General features: G+C 56.7%; 1 protein-coding gene across 4 annotated transcripts in view; it reads right to left on the minus strand.

The window, feature by feature from the left end:
- Window positions 1-14,797, minus strand: part of ADCY5 (adenylate cyclase 5) — a 149,305-nt gene that overhangs the window by 37,157 nt on the left and 97,351 nt on the right. For 3 of the 4 annotated variants that reach the window (XR_008426152.1, XM_024577927.3, XM_053918439.1), the window contains exons 4-8: window positions 10,530-10,641; window positions 8,747-8,874; window positions 6,615-6,773; window positions 5,643-5,784; window positions 3,614-3,754 (exon numbers count right to left, since the gene is read on the minus strand). Coding sequence is in view for 3 of the 4 variants with exons in the window: in XM_024577927.3 (XP_024433695.3) it covers window positions 3,614-3,754; window positions 5,643-5,784; window positions 6,615-6,773; window positions 8,747-8,874; window positions 10,530-10,641 (682 nt within the window). In the remaining variant the exon portion in view is untranslated. The remainder of the gene's footprint in view (window positions 1-3,613; window positions 3,755-5,642; window positions 5,785-6,614; window positions 6,774-8,746; window positions 8,875-10,529; window positions 10,642-14,797) is intronic. The other variant, XM_053918441.1, reaches the window with a different exon arrangement.

The following is a 14,797-nucleotide window of genomic DNA, read 5'->3' on the forward strand; positions in this document are numbered from 1 at the left end:
TGGCTGCTGTTCTGATGCTCACATACGCTGGGCTGGGGTGAGAGTGGGAAAGTCCCTTACTGGTTGCCAAACTCAAAGCCCTAATCCAAGTTCATCTGTAAAGTCCACAGCGTGGAGGAATGGAGGGAGGTTCCCTGAAACAGGAAGCGGTGGAATCCCGGAGGCCGTCGGGGAGGTGACAAGAAGCCCCAGGACAGGCAGTTTCCAGTAAGGCTCAGGTTGCCAGGACGAGGCCAGAGGACAGCCTCTCACCTCTGTGGCCTAGCAGGGACACATTGCTGGACAGACAGGGAGGCTGGCATATGTTGAGTAAGCCCAAACCCCAAATGAACACACCCCTCTTCATTCCCGTGGCTTGAAAATACCAAAAGCAGGATTTACGTTGGTCTCCATGAGCTAGAGCTGCTGGGCACTAAGAGTGCCGTGGGGTCCAAATGGCATCGAGGGGCTCTGTCTCTGTGCTACCCTCACCCCTTGAGCTGAGGGCTCCAGAGGCCTCAGCAGCCTCTAGTGGCACAGCCAAGTGCCCAGCTGGGGGCTCTGAGCTCCTCCCAGGCTGCCCAGCAGCTGTCTCCCGTCCTCTGAGAATCACCAGGCCTTCCATCCAGGCTGCAAGACCCAGCCCACTTCACTGTCCCAGCCCCAGGCTGGAGGAGTTGGTGACCCTCGGGTGAGAGCTCCATCTGGTGCAGGCCCCTGCTGGACACCCAAGGACCTCAGAGCACAAATGTGAGCAGGCAGTGGAGCCTGGACAGGCCAGCTCCCTGTGGAACATGAAGAGACGTGGTGAGCCCTCGAATCCCAGCCCAGGGGCTGGCAATGACTTCACTCTGGGGCTGAGAACGACCGAGCTTCACTATGTCCACGCTGCTCTCTACAGGTCAAAACTACTCCCGACACGTTTCCAATAAACCTGTTTCTCACTGTCTAGCGCTCCTTGGTCTTCTGCTAGGGCTGGTGTTTGGGCCGGCCCCACCCTGAGCACGCTTGGGGCTGTGTTGGTGTAGAGAGCTCAGCGTCCATCTGCAAGGGCTGGAAAGCTGACACGTCAGAAAACCCTTTGGTCCACAAACCGTGGCAGACAGTCATTGAGGAGGCTGGATTCAAGTTCCCCGACCTGCTTACTAGTTTTAGGACAAGGGTCCTCAGGCAGGAAGGGGGACCCTCAGATGGGTTTCTACGGTTTGTGCCTCAGCACTCCTGGGGAGCAGCTCAGCTCAGGGATTTGTGTGGTTCCCGAATCCTCCCCTTCAGACCCAAAGCAAAAGCAGAGGTCATGGCCGTCCACACCGAGGCACAGCCTCGGGTTTGCGCCACTACACCGTGACGCTGCTCGTCTCCCCTGGGCCCTGGGGCCCAGCCCGCCGCCCCCTCACCATGCAGAGCTTCCCCAGGCCCGGTTAGACTCTCGGAAGTCATTCCACGCTTACCCCGTCCACCTGATTAGCTAATACTAAATTAGGGACCTTATTACAACACTCGTGCCTAGACACACAGCAGCAAGGCAGGCCATGGCTGTTTTAAAAGCTGACTGAAAGTTAGAAAAAGATTTGAAGAAATAAACCTCTGACCACAAGTTAGCACCTTTCTAACTGCTCTCAGCACCTGCTGCATTGATGCCCAACCCCACCCCACACCCAGGCTGTCTTCAGTGGCAGGCAGGGTCGAAGCTCTCCTCTTGCCGGTGGTGTGCTTGAGGACAGCTGCGACCTGTCCCATCCCCAGCCCAGACACTGCCTGGGCATCCCAGGACGCCAGGAGTGGGTACTTGGATGCGGCCCCTTGGGTGACTCTGCCCAGCTGAGGGATGGGGGAGCCCATCGACACCCTGAAGGAGCCTTGCCTGCAGCTAGTCTCCCCTGAGACAGCCCTTGGCCAGGTCCGGCCTTGATGCTAATTCTTCCAAGTTCCGTGTCCTAACACTGACTAACGTGCCTGCCAAACTGATGTTTATTGTCCAAACTGCCTCTGAGGCTCTGAAATAACCAAAGATCCCACTTATACCAAATATCACTAAAGAAAAAAATTTCCACAGGTTTTAAACAGAGAAAGTATCCCCAGGCACCTTTCCTGCCCGCTGGTAATTCTTCCCCCCTTGTTCCTCCCGTCTCCCCCTTCCCCACACCCATGTCTCCTGCACCCCTCCGTCCCCCAGCCCCCCACCCCCGCTTACCCTCTTCCTGTCTTCCTGCTCCCCTGTTCCTTTCTTTCTTCCTGCAAGGATGAGAGCCTCACTGTTTCCACCCTGCTCTCAGTCTCTCTCCTCTCCTCACCCGCTCTGGACCACCCCAGTCTTGTGGGCACAGAGTCTCTAGAAGATTTGTAAAGGGCTGGGGTGAGAACAGCAAGGGTCCACCAACAGCTCTTTGCTCTTGGGAGGGCCCTTGAAGGAAGGAAGGCGGGGGGCACTGGAGGCCCGGGCAACACTGTGGAAGTCCAAGTTCAAAGCTCAGGAGTAAGGCTGGGCCTCTCCCACTCTGCTTCCTCATAACCTTGGTGTCCTGCAAGTCAATTCTTTACCATCAGAAAGTGGAGGTCTGGACCTGATTCATTGTTTTTCCTGTACATTTTCCTTAAACCCTTGTCATCTGCTACTTGCTAGCTGGCAAGAAGCAGAGTGCTTGGGTCCACAGCTGTCCCCTCCCTCAGGTCCCTGGCTCTGTCCACTGAATGCCTGAGGAGTCTGCCTCTAACCCCTACTGCTGCAACTGAAGCCTAGTCTGATCCACAGACCCCCAGCTAGGGGCCCTAGTGCGGCGCCCCACTCATCCCCGCACCCTGCTCTGTGCGAGGCGCACAGCCACATGCTGATCCCTGCACCCTCGCTCCTCACCCGGCCCCTTGGCAGGGAGGTGGCTCTGCCTGGAAGCCGGGCTGCCCTTGAGCTCTCAGGTGAAAGGAAAGAAACACAGATGCTGTCACCTGACTCCTGTCATCCCTCTTCTTCCCGCCTCCCCAATTCCCTTACGTCGTCACTGAGGGCCTGGGCAACACATTCTGCATTAGCTCGCCCCTGCTGTGTGCAGGGACGCTGAGGGTATCTGTCCCCCGAGGCAGGCAGGGTCCCTTGAGATGGGGGTAGCCCCCTACCTCGGCCTCCACTCATTCAGCCTGCACGCACCCACCAGCCAGCTGGAGTTAGCAGGTGTGTTTCTCAGCACAGTGGGCAAAGGTGACTGGCACTTGGCACTTGCCAAAAAGTACTGGGATGATTTCTGAACATCTGAGTCAAAGGATGAGCTTCAACTGCCTGGCAAATGCCACAGGTGCTGGAAGACACCAGCTGATGCCTGCCCAGCTCCCCAGGGCCTCACCCTGGGTCCAGCCAGCTGGTCCTGCTTCCAGCCTGCACCAGGGAAGAAGGAGCATCGCTACTCTGTTCCAAAGCCAAATTCGGCATGCCAGGAGATGGTGGAGCTCGCGGGGAGAGCCTGGGGCCAGTAGTCAGGCACTCTGGCTCCTAGTCCAAAGTTGGGGTAAGCCCACTTCCGGTGGTTCCTTCTGTGGCTGTCCGGATCCCCTCAGCAGCAGCAGGGCCTCAGCCCAGCCCTCATGCTCCCAGAAGGCCCTCCCTGGAGGGTGCAGCCCACACACTGCCCTGCCAGGCACTCACCATCCGCTTCATCTCCTTGGACACCTGGTTGCCACCCAGGTGGTTGTAGAAGGGGCGCTCGGCCCCCCAGTGTGGTGGGTTGTGCCCAATGGAGTTGGTTCTCTGGCGATTCATCTTGGCAATCATGGCCTTCTCTTCTTTCTGGGAGAACAACACAGATGCATCAGCCTGTGGCCAGGGCCCACCAGATGGGCCCCAGTGTGGAGTTTCTCATTCCTCCCAGGTGCCTGGCCAGACGCCCAGGGGTTAAGGCAGCTGCTCCTCTCTTTGCTGCAGAGCCTGGAGCCCAGAAGTCTGCTAAGATCCTAGAGCTCACCCAAGAAAGCATCCTAATCCCTCCAGACTCCCCAGCACTAGCCCTGGCTGGCCCAGGTGGGAACAGCGGAACAAGACAATGAGGTGGGTCCTATGAGAAAGCAATGGGCCTGGGAACATCTGCTATTCACATGCAATTCTCAAGGGTGGGCAGAACCTGGGTCTGTAGATGTCCAGGTGACAGAGGGACAGAAAACCTGGGATTTTCTCTCAACTCCACTCAACTTACAGGCATGTCCTAGCAGAGCGGGCAGCAGAGCAGGCCCTGCTGCCCAGAAAGCAGCTCCCATAGGCCTGGGTCATTGGAAGATGAGATGCAAGGACTGGCATGCATGGTGCAATCGCACAACAGGGCCCGGCTGCCACCCATGTGCCAGCCATAACCTCTCTATCCACCTGTCTATGCATCCATCCAAATAGGCTCCCCTGAAGGTTTGGAGAGCCCCTGAAAAGGCCCGAGGCAGCCTCCCCACAGCTCCCTCCCTGAGCCTGGGAAGGGAAGTATGCAGGGTTAGGCACGCAGACTGCTTCAGGGGACACTGCTGGGGGAGGGGTCACTGTCTGTGTCTGTGTCTGTTTCCATTTCATCATTTCTGGACCACCTGTCAAGCTGTTAGAAGTACGGCCCAGAGAACTCAGGGCAGAGGGCAGGCGGTGGGGGGGGGGGGGTGCTGCTGGAGGCCTTGTGAAGAGGTAGAGAGGAGGGATGTGGGTGGAGGGCCTGGGAGGGATTTAGTTCATTTATACTCTAGCCAAACAACCACCAAATGTTTAAATGTGTCAATTAAGCCATTAGGAGCTCTCCCCAAAGTGCCCTGCCTCCTCCCATCCTCTTCCTGGTGTCTGTGAGGGGCCTGATACAGCTCCCCCAGAGGCCCCTGCAGCCAGGGTTCATGTCCTGGGTACCCTGCTGAGCAGGACAAGGCGCCTGCCCTCTCATGTCCCCTCCCGGGGTAGGCATCTGCCCCCAAGACACCTGCCTCCCTTTAAAAGCCTTCTTTTGCTCCCACCCAAGACTGTCCCTGAACTTCTCTCCCAGCTTAATTATGTCTTCAGTCTGACATCGGGGAGAAAAAGGGAAGCTTTTCTCTGTCAGAGGGCTCTGACTAACAGATAAATTCAACTAAAAGATTCATAAGTAAAAGGCATTTTAATCTAGGGAGAAACAGAAAGTGTTCTCATCACTCACTTTAAAAATTAAGAACTTGGAACCTGACACTATTAGAAATAGAACACTGCAGTCTGCTGAAAACGCAGTTTTACTTTTGGTAAGTGTGGGCTGAGACAAAGGGAAGACGGAGAAAGAGACGAGAAAGTGAAAGAAAAGACTGAGGTTCAAGAAACAGATGCCCAAGTCCAGGCGGGGAGAGGGGACAAAGCCTGCTCAGTTCGCGAACAGAAGAGGAGTGACAGGAGGTGTTTGGTAGACACAGATCCCCTTGAGGCTTCTTTTCCAGCTCCCGACATTCCTGATGCACTGTTCCTAACTGACCTGAGGCCTGTTCATTTTTGTAACAGAAGCCAATTGAAAACATTCCCTCCTTGCCATCAGCCTCTGCAGGGCTCCTGTAACTCTGATGCCCTTCCCAAGATGCAGGAACTGCGACTGCATAGGAGTTCATGACTTGACTCAAGAAGAGAAGGCAGCAGCAGGCCAAGAAATGTCCCTCCCCGAAGACCGAAGTCCCCAAGCCTCCAGCCCCAGCCCCCGGACCCGCTTCTGGGTGCAGCGCAGGATGAGGAAGGTCTCGATGCTGTGCTCCTTGAGGTAGGCGTTGCGCTCGCCCCCGCAGCCTGGCTCCACCTCGTAGTCGCCGTTCAGGTAGTTGAGTGTGGCCTTGGTGATGTGGATGCGCCTGCAGGCGGGGAGGGAAGCGGGAGAGGGGGAGGAAATCTGAACTCAGAACTGCAGCCGCTATGCAGAACCCAACTGCAACCGCACGGTCACGGCTCAAAGTCTGGCTCAAGGCTGACCCCAACCTCGATCCCCACCTCGACATCCTGTGTCCCTCCAATGCCATCAAATGCCTCAGGTGGGGCCCGCCCAACCGCACTGTCTCACGTCTATGACATGTTGTTATACCAATGTAACGCATCGCTAGCCTGCCAGGAGAGCACAGCCTGCAGCCTCAAACTTGGCAAACCTGCTCAGGAGCTAGCAGCGGCTCCTACTACCGGCTGCGTCCAAATCCCCGCCTGGCACACATGTCCTTCTTCACACAGGCTTTTCCCTCTGGTCCCTAAAAGGCCATCTGCTCTACTTCCATTCCTTGGAGCAGTGTGTTTCCCTCTCCTGTGTCTGTCCTCGCCCCATCCCTCAGCCTCGTGCTCTCTAGCCCCACCGGCCTCGTCTGTCCAGTCCTGCCCAGCCCTGCCCACCGTCCAGGCCAGCTCCCCTTCCACCTCTTTTCTGTTCTGGGGACCCCGGAAGTTATCTGCGGTTCCTCCCCACTCTAGAACTCTACCCCGCCCACTGAACCTTGGTAAAGTTGACCTGACATGCTGCTCTACAACTTGCTGTGTGTTGTGTAAATAATTTGTCAAGTTGAAGAATTTCTGCTTAAAGTCTGCCAACCCCAGGATTTCAAGCCTCCCCCTCCTGCTCACCCCAACCCTGATCCTCACAGTCTCCCTAAGTGGGCTGGGCGGGAGGCCACGTCTGAGCCAGGCCCGTGCCCTCACTCACCCAGCCTTGCCTCCAGCCTCCATGTGGTTGGCCAGCGTGACGTCGTTAGACCAGACGTCGAACTGCCACTTCCTGAGACCAAGGACACCGCAGTGTACTCGCCCGCTGTGAATTCCCACGCGCATGTTCACGTTCACCCCTGTCACCTCCCGGACCAACCTGGGGATGGAGCAGGGGTGAGGCTGGGAGAGGGTCAGGGGCCAGGCACACAGAGTGGGGGTGAGGCTGGAAAGCAGGGTGTCAGGGGCCCTGTCAGAAGATGCAGGGGTCAGAGTCACTTCTCTTCCGGCCAGCCCAAACCCAACCTTAGACTATTCAACCTGGAGGGCGGGGCGGGGCGGGGCGGGGCGGGCAGCTCCCGCGGACCCGCACCCTAGCTCAGGGGCTGTGACCTGTGAGAGGCGGTGCTTCCTGTCTTGGTCACAAGGTGGCGCAGCAGCTCACACTAAACCCCAGGCCCCAAAGCTTCCCCTCTCTGGGGCACCTGGGGCGATGGCTACCCTCAGTCAATTAAATTGTGTTCCGAAAATGCAAATGAACACTAGTGCCGGATTGAGCCAGACAGGGAAGTTACAGCCAATACAAACCCCATTCATATAATGCTCTTAGATTTACCCACATTGCTGGAGAATGGAGAAGGGTGGGTAAAAGAGGACATAAATGTCTGCTCAGGAAAGAAGGGGAGCCCGGGCAGGGCCAGGGGACGAGGTGTCCTCTGTGCGCCAGAAGGCTGCTCCAGTCCCTGCTGCATGCACTGCGTACCCAGGGGCCCTCAGGAGAAGGGGGCCCTCTGTGGGAAGGGGAGTAGGACAGAAGCTACACATCTCCAGGTAGGTAGGTATCTGGCTCCCAGGGTCTGCAAAAGAGGGCACAGTATGCACATTTTAGGGACCCGGACCTCCCTAACACCCTGGGGGAGAGCCCACTCAGCCAGCTGTGGGCCAGCAGTCTGACCATGAGAACTCCAGCCCACCCCACAAGGGACAGGACCCCAGGAAGCGTTATGTCATCCGTCATTTCTCTTGTCCTGGGACCAATTCTGCAAATACTTGACTGGAGCCATTCCTTCCATCCACAATGCCTCTGGCAACTTGCTTAGGTTGATGGTATCTCATTCTACCTTCCTGGCTTAACTCCAGGGCCACCTCCTTCAGGAAGCCCCTGTAGGTCCTCTCAATGGAATCAATGGCTGCCTCTGAGACACCTCCCACCACTGTTTGCCTCCCTTTACTGGTGGTGTCCACTCAGCACACCTGGTATCAGGGCAATGGAGTCCCAGCCTCTCTCCCTCAGCAGACACCATGCTTCTGGGCGAGGGACCCATGGGCTAGCTCAGGCTCGCAGGGGCACTCAGCAAACACTGCCCAGTGGAACTGAGCCAAACATAATGGACCAGGCCACTTCCTGGCCTGCTACTCTGACCTCTGCCTCTGCCCAGACTGCATCTAACACTCAAAGTTATGAACCTGGATGCAACCTCTCACCTGCTCCCTGGATGGCATTCAAGCTTGGGTTGTCCATGATTTTTAATGACCAGGGCTCCTCTTATGGCAACAATGCCCAAGAACTGGCACACATCCTTTTCCCTGTACTCCCAGGAAGGATGGGTTTTCTTGAAAGGTGGACACCTGCGTTTGCCTCCCCTGCCTAGGCATATCACCCTGGAGAGCTGTTCACCCCAGGAGCCCAACCTTCCCCGTCTGGGAAGAAACGGGGCTGGGGGGTCCACGCTGGCTGAGTGACGGCGAGAGGACACGAGAGGCCGCAGTGCACGGCCACACAGCCCACTGCGGCTTGTCCTGTGCTCCTGCAGAGGTAGAGCCACACCTCCTGCCAAGCCCTGCCTTCCTACAGGATGCATTCATCAGGGTACAGCTCCCCAGGCTGCTGTGGGTGAAAAGAGCCCAGGAGAAGGCTCAACACCTGCAGGTGCAAATCAGCCCTCCCATGAGGCTGGATGGTCCTGGGGAGATGGCTTTGCCCCGCTGTTTCCCTCCTCCGTCCGTCCAACCAGGTGGCCAGCCAGTCCATCACTTGGGCTGTGAACAGTCCCCCTGCAGACAGGCAGGCCCCCTGGAGATGGGACAGCTCTCCTGGAGATGGACAGTCTCCCCCTGGAGACAGGCACTTACGAGATGGCCTCAATCATGTCCATGCCCATCTCCACGCAGCAGTGGGCGTGGTCGGCCCTCGCTTCAGGCAGCCCCGAGACGCAGTAATAACAATCCCCCAGGATCTTAATACGTAAACAGTGATTCTCCTGGAAAGCAAATTAATTTAAAAAATTAAAAATAGCAAGACAGTGAAGTGGGAGGGTAAAAAACTGGAAGCAAACAGATTCACTCCATGCCTGGAATAACTTGCCTTTTAGGGCAGTGGGCACAGACCCAGTGCCGGCATCCCACGGTGGGGGGCCCTGTCCCAGGAGAGGCTTATCTGAAGCCTTGGGGGACAGAGGACAGGCTGGGTAGCCCTCAAGGGAACATTCCAGCCTCCTCCACTCTAGGGCAGCAAATCGGGCAGACTCCACAGGTCAGTGTGAGGAAGGCCTCAGGCTGAGTGGGAGTGTCCCAGCCCTACCACACCCCCTGGAGCAGCCCTTGACTCTTGGCCTAAGGTTCTGTAAACCGTCTTCTGATTATTCTCCTTTTATGATTAGAATGAAGAAGAAATAAGATTTAACCACAATTTTGCCTGACCCTCTGCCTGGGTTTTTATCAAAGAGTTCTGCTCACTAAATAAAACCTTAGAAAAAGAAAAAGAAAAAGAAAAACCCTGACCGGTGTGGCTCAGTGGGCAGGGCATCACCCGCAAAGAGAAAGGTCCCCAGTTCAATCCCGGTCAGGGCGCACACCTGAGTTGCGGGTTCTGTACCCGGCTGGGGCACATGCAAGAAGCAACTGACCGATGTTTCTTTCTAACATCATGTTTCTCTCCCTCTCTTTCTCCCTCCCTTCCCCTCTCTAAAAATAAATAAATAAAATCTTAAAAATAAAAAAGTGTCTGCTCAACCAGCAAGTAAGTGCTAAGACACCCACAGGGCTGAAGTGCCGGCCACAATAACAGCAACAGCTCAGCACAGTCACCTGGCAAGCCATTCTGTAGCTGGGACTGAGATGGAAGGCCATTAATCACACCTCTGAGCTGCCCAAGTCCACCCCCAGGAAGTCCGTTTATGAAGCTGGACACCAGGACTCATTTGAGGCTCACCCATGCCCAAATGCCAAGCGTGACCTCTTCCCCTCGCCCGTGTTCCGTGGTGAAACAATTGGTGGGATGTGGCCCAGCACTAGTGTCTGCAGACGGTGAAGGGGACTGGGCTGAGCACTGGGCCTCGATGGTGGGTGGCACCTGACATACAGCGGCTCCACAGGAGCATCACCCCAAGCCACAAAAGCTGGGAAACGGGACAAAGTGTAAACGGGGACTAATGAAGGAAGTGCCATCCACCCCTCCCTGCCCTGGGGTGCTGCTTCCACTTTGTCCCAAGGTCGAAGAGTCCCCTCTAGCTGTCTGCAGACCACTCTGGCCAGTGGCTCTATGGCACCTGACCTGCCCCACTGAAGAGAAACTCCTCAGGGGTCTGGGCAGTGTTGCCTGCAGGCCTCACCACCCTCTTGCATTGAGGGCGGGCTCACTTACCTGCTCCCTCAGACCTGTGACCCTGAGAAAGCATCTCCAACTGAGTGTGTGGCCAGGGCTGACTCAGGGCGGGAGGGCACACAGCCACCGTTGCCAGTCCCCAGTCCCCAGTGGCAGGCTCTGCCCTGCAGGGCACACCCTGGCACAGTGCCTGTCCCTGGAGTTCATCAGGTCCCTGACCATAGCACCCTCCCTCAGGCAGCCCAGATCCGGCCACCCTGCTGGCCCTGGCTCAGGCACTGGGTGCCCAAGGGCACGGGCAGGGTGACTCACCGCAGCCAGCTTGTCGAAGCGGGCGAAGAGCTCGTTGAGGGTCATGACCAGCTCTTGGGCGGTGCACTGCGATGCCAGGCTGGTGAAGCCCTCGATGTCAGCAAACAGGATGCTGGGGACACAGGTGGAGGAAGACCCCATTGAGGGCGGAAGGTCAGGGGGATGCAGCCAGGCTGACCCTTGGCCTTAGGAGGGCTGCCAGCCATCACGAGTCCCTGGAAGCTCCACACAGCTGCTACGGAGGGCACAGAGGCCCCAGCCTTGGAGCCCCAAGAATGCTGCCCTCACCCTGCTGACACCTCCAGTCCTTTCTGTATTCTCACTGCCACCCAGGGGGATGGTAGGGGTGGCGGGGCACAGGAGGCCTGGGAGGGTGTGCCTGCCTGAGTTTACCACAGCAGGGGCCCGGCCCCCAATTCTCCAGCACCTCCTGGGTCAGCCTGTGCTTGACCCCAGAGCTGCTCCCCTCAAGGTGGACGGGCCTGAGGATGGGAGCCTTTGATTCCTCTGCGCTCTATGAAGCGTTTCGGGACCAAATGGCAGCCTCGCTTCATGCACAAGGGAATCTCTATCCCAAAGAAATCCTCTAGAGGGGGCAGATTAAAGGAGGCCCAGGGCAGAAAGAGAGAGGAAGACACAGCCAAGAAGCACGTCTGGAAGGCCCCCAACTTGCCCTACCAGCTCCTTTGGTCTCACCCCTCAGCACCCATCAAATGCACCAGCTGGTCCCTACGTTGCACACTGTGGATCTTTTATGTTTCTGAAGTTCTTGTTTCCAAGATTGAAACATCTTCCTTTTGTTTCATAACAGACACCCAGAGGTGAGGCCCCAGGGCCAGAATGTGTAAGGGCCCCTAGAATTTCCTTCTTGAAGTGGACACAAAAATGTACTGACTCTCATGTGCTGAGATGTTCCAGATGGCCTGGCACGGGGCTGGGAGCTCCCAGCATGTCGGGCCACCGGGTCGCAGGCGGCCCGAAGCTGCAGGGCTGGCCGTGTCCGACTCGCAGAAGAAGCCGGAGGCAGCAGCATGCCGGGCCCCCCACCCCCAGCAACAGCCAGGGCTCCTTCCACCACACCACGGGCTCCTCAGGCTCCAGGAATGACAGTCCCACTTTAAAGTAACAATGTAGAACTAAACAGATTTTGTCATTTCATTCTGAAAATGTGTGGGCGCATTTAGCATGTCTTTTTATTCGGATGTTTGACATCTGGGGCCTTACTCACCTTGGGGAGCCCGTCCCTCCCAGGCTAGCCAGTTCCTAGAGACAGTCAACAACCCACCTCACAGTCTAGAGCCCCCGCCCCCCAGGCAGGCTCTCCCACCCGGGCCACTAGTCCCCTGCCCTAAGCACCCCAGGGACAGGTGCCAGCAAACCCAGGACAGTCCTAAGCCTGCTGATGGTGTCTTCCCTGTTCCTTCCCCACAAAGGCTCTTGTCCACATTCTCCCCCTCCCTCTGCCTCCCACCTGCCCCTGATGCTCCCCGGCCTGGCCGCCCACAGCGCGCCAGCCCTCACCTCTTGAGAACTGTAACAAGACTGTCTTTCCAATGGAAATCATCTCCTGGACTCACCACGCCTGAATAATAAAACCTACATTTTAGAACAGTTGGACGTTGTCCTAAGCACTTCATGTTAACTCATTTAAGCCTCACAACCACCCTGAGGTTAGTCCCCTGCTTCTTCCAGATGAGACAATTGAGGCACAGAGAGGTTGAGTCACCTGCCCAAAGCCACACAGGCAAGCTGGCGCCAGAATCCAGGAGTTCAACCAATAAATATTATGCTGTCTGTTGGCCTACAGTCATCTTAGGTGAATAAAGTCATAATTCGATGCTCTGGCATTGTGTCTGAGGCAGAGGGAGACAAGGGACACGTGGGCTGAGGCAGGTAGGCGAGTACAGGACTCCATCAAGACGGTACGTGCTCAGCAGCTGCTTGCCAGAGGGAAGTGGGGACACGCTGGGCCACAGGGGAGTGACCCCTCCCAGGGAATGCACTCGAGGGCTGCCCCCAGGTCCCAAGCCCGCGGCTATTTCCCCAGCGCCACGGCTCTCCGGCCACTCTGATCCCAGCCTGGGTCAGCAAGACAACTGCAGGAGGAAAGCCAAAGAGAGTGAGGAGATGTGGGGACGTGACAAGAGCTGAGACAAATGAGGGGAGAGAGAAAAAGTGGGGAGCAGGAGGAGCAGAGAAGAGAGACACTGTGCCTTCAGGCCACAGGACTCCGGACATCAGAGGAGCTGCTCCCGCCCCGAGCTGCTCCCGGCCAGGCCCTGTGCGCAGAGGATGAAAGGCAGTCGTGAGTCACCATAAAGCTTTGATGCCTGGTGTCTGACAGGCAGACAGGCTCAGTGCCTGCCCCGCCAGGGAGTCTCCGAGCCTCCTGAACTCTGGGTGCGAACGGAGAGAGTGAGGAGCTGCCGCCAGGCCCCCCGATGCTGATCTGGGGTCCCTAACTAAGTGTGGATGCCCATCCTGGCTGCTGCCCCACTCCCCCCTGGAGGAAAGAAAAGTCTCTCCTAGCCTATGAAAAGCTCCGTTACATAGTTGTTCTGGAAATCTTCAACTCTCAGGAAAGCAAAGCCAAGTCAAGCTGAGGGCAAATTGGCTGCTCCAGGGTCAAGGAGCACAGCCAGCTGACCTCACTATCTCAAAGGCAAAGCCAGGGATGCCAGGCCCAGCAGAGGTTCCACTCTGGGTCCCAGGCTGGTGGCATCCCAGAAGGGAGGGAATAAGTCTCCAGATTTGGCAGAGGCCAGAGAAGAAGAATGAGAATGGGCCAGTCCGGGGAGTGTGAGGCAAATGGGTGTGAACCCTGGGCACCTGTCCGAGCTCACCTAGCCACTCGGGCAGGACAGGCAGGTGTCTGTCTGCCCTGTATGGACGTGGACAGGCCTGGACCATTCTCCTTCTCCAAGGGGGCCTCGCTGGGCCACAGAGAGCACTTTTCTCCGCTGCAGCTCCCATCCTTCTGGGCCAGTGGTTTCCAGACCTGGTGCCTGTCAGACCATCTGGGGCTTTTATAAGGAGCAGTCCAGAGCCCCATCCCCGGGGATTCTAACATATTTGGCCCAGGGCAGGGTTCTGCCATTGATTGTTTTTTGCTCTGTTTTATTTTAAGCAGATTCTAATGTGCAGCCAGGGTTGAGAACCACTGCACTAGTTCAAACGGCACCTTCTCCAGGCGGCTTCCACCACCTGTGTGAACCCCAGCCCCTCCCAGCTGTACTCCACCCCCACCTCGCACCTGTCGCCATTTAATACGCCATTTACATTACTGTGGTGGTGATCTCTCGTTATGCTCCTGTCTGTCTCTCCCTGCTAGAATGTAAACTCCCTCCAGGGGGGAGTTTGGTCGGTTCCATCAACTGCTACATGCCAGCACAAGGCCTGGCACGAGACTAAATGTCCAATAAAATTTACAGCTGAGTGACTGAGTGAGGACAGGTCGTGTCTACTTGACTCCTGCTCTATCTGTCCCAACACCCCGCCACGTACACCACTCCCTGCCACCCCCGCACCTAGCACAACACCCAGAACACAGCAAGTGCCTGCGTACCAGACCTCTAGGCCTGCCGTAACAAAGGGGAGGCTGAAAACAACGGAAATTCACTCTCACAGTTCTGGCACTACAAGTGGAAACCAAGGTGCCCGCAGGGCCAGGCCCCTCTGGGAGTCTGGGTCGAACCCTCCCTGCCTCTTCCTGGTGGTGGCTGCCTGGCCTTGGCACCTGGGCTTGCAGCTGCTTCACCCTAACCTCGGCCTCTGTCCTCACATGGCGTTCCTCTCGTGTGTCTCTCTTCACAGGGCATTTTCCTCTTTGTATCAGGACCAGTGACATTGGATCAGGGGCCTAGCCTTCTCCAGCATGACCCCCTCTTAACTCGATTTCATCTGCAAAGACCCCACTTCCAAATAAGGTCACATTCACAGATACCAGGATTAGAACGTCAACATATCTTTTAGAGGGACAAAATTCAATCTATAACAGTGCCTAATATATTTTGGCTGAGTGGAAGAGAATATGCATAGTTTCAAAGCAACTAAGAAGCAGAACCAGTAATTTTAGTAGCTCTTGTTTCTACCCCTCTGGGCCTCTTGGAGCCCCAAGCATGTCACCTGAGACACGAGCCCACAGAGCCCAGGCCCGGCACCCAGGAGACGCTCCAGCAATGTTCGAGCAACAAACGGCGGGATGGTGACAGAGGCCACAGGCAGCCTCTCGGTTTGTGCCAGGAGATACTGGAAACATCGGTGTGTGA

Source organism: Desmodus rotundus, chromosome 2 (genome assembly GCF_022682495.2).
Source record: "Desmodus rotundus isolate HL8 chromosome 2, HLdesRot8A.1, whole genome shotgun sequence".
Lineage (NCBI taxonomy): Eukaryota > Metazoa > Chordata > Mammalia > Chiroptera > Phyllostomidae > Desmodus > Desmodus rotundus.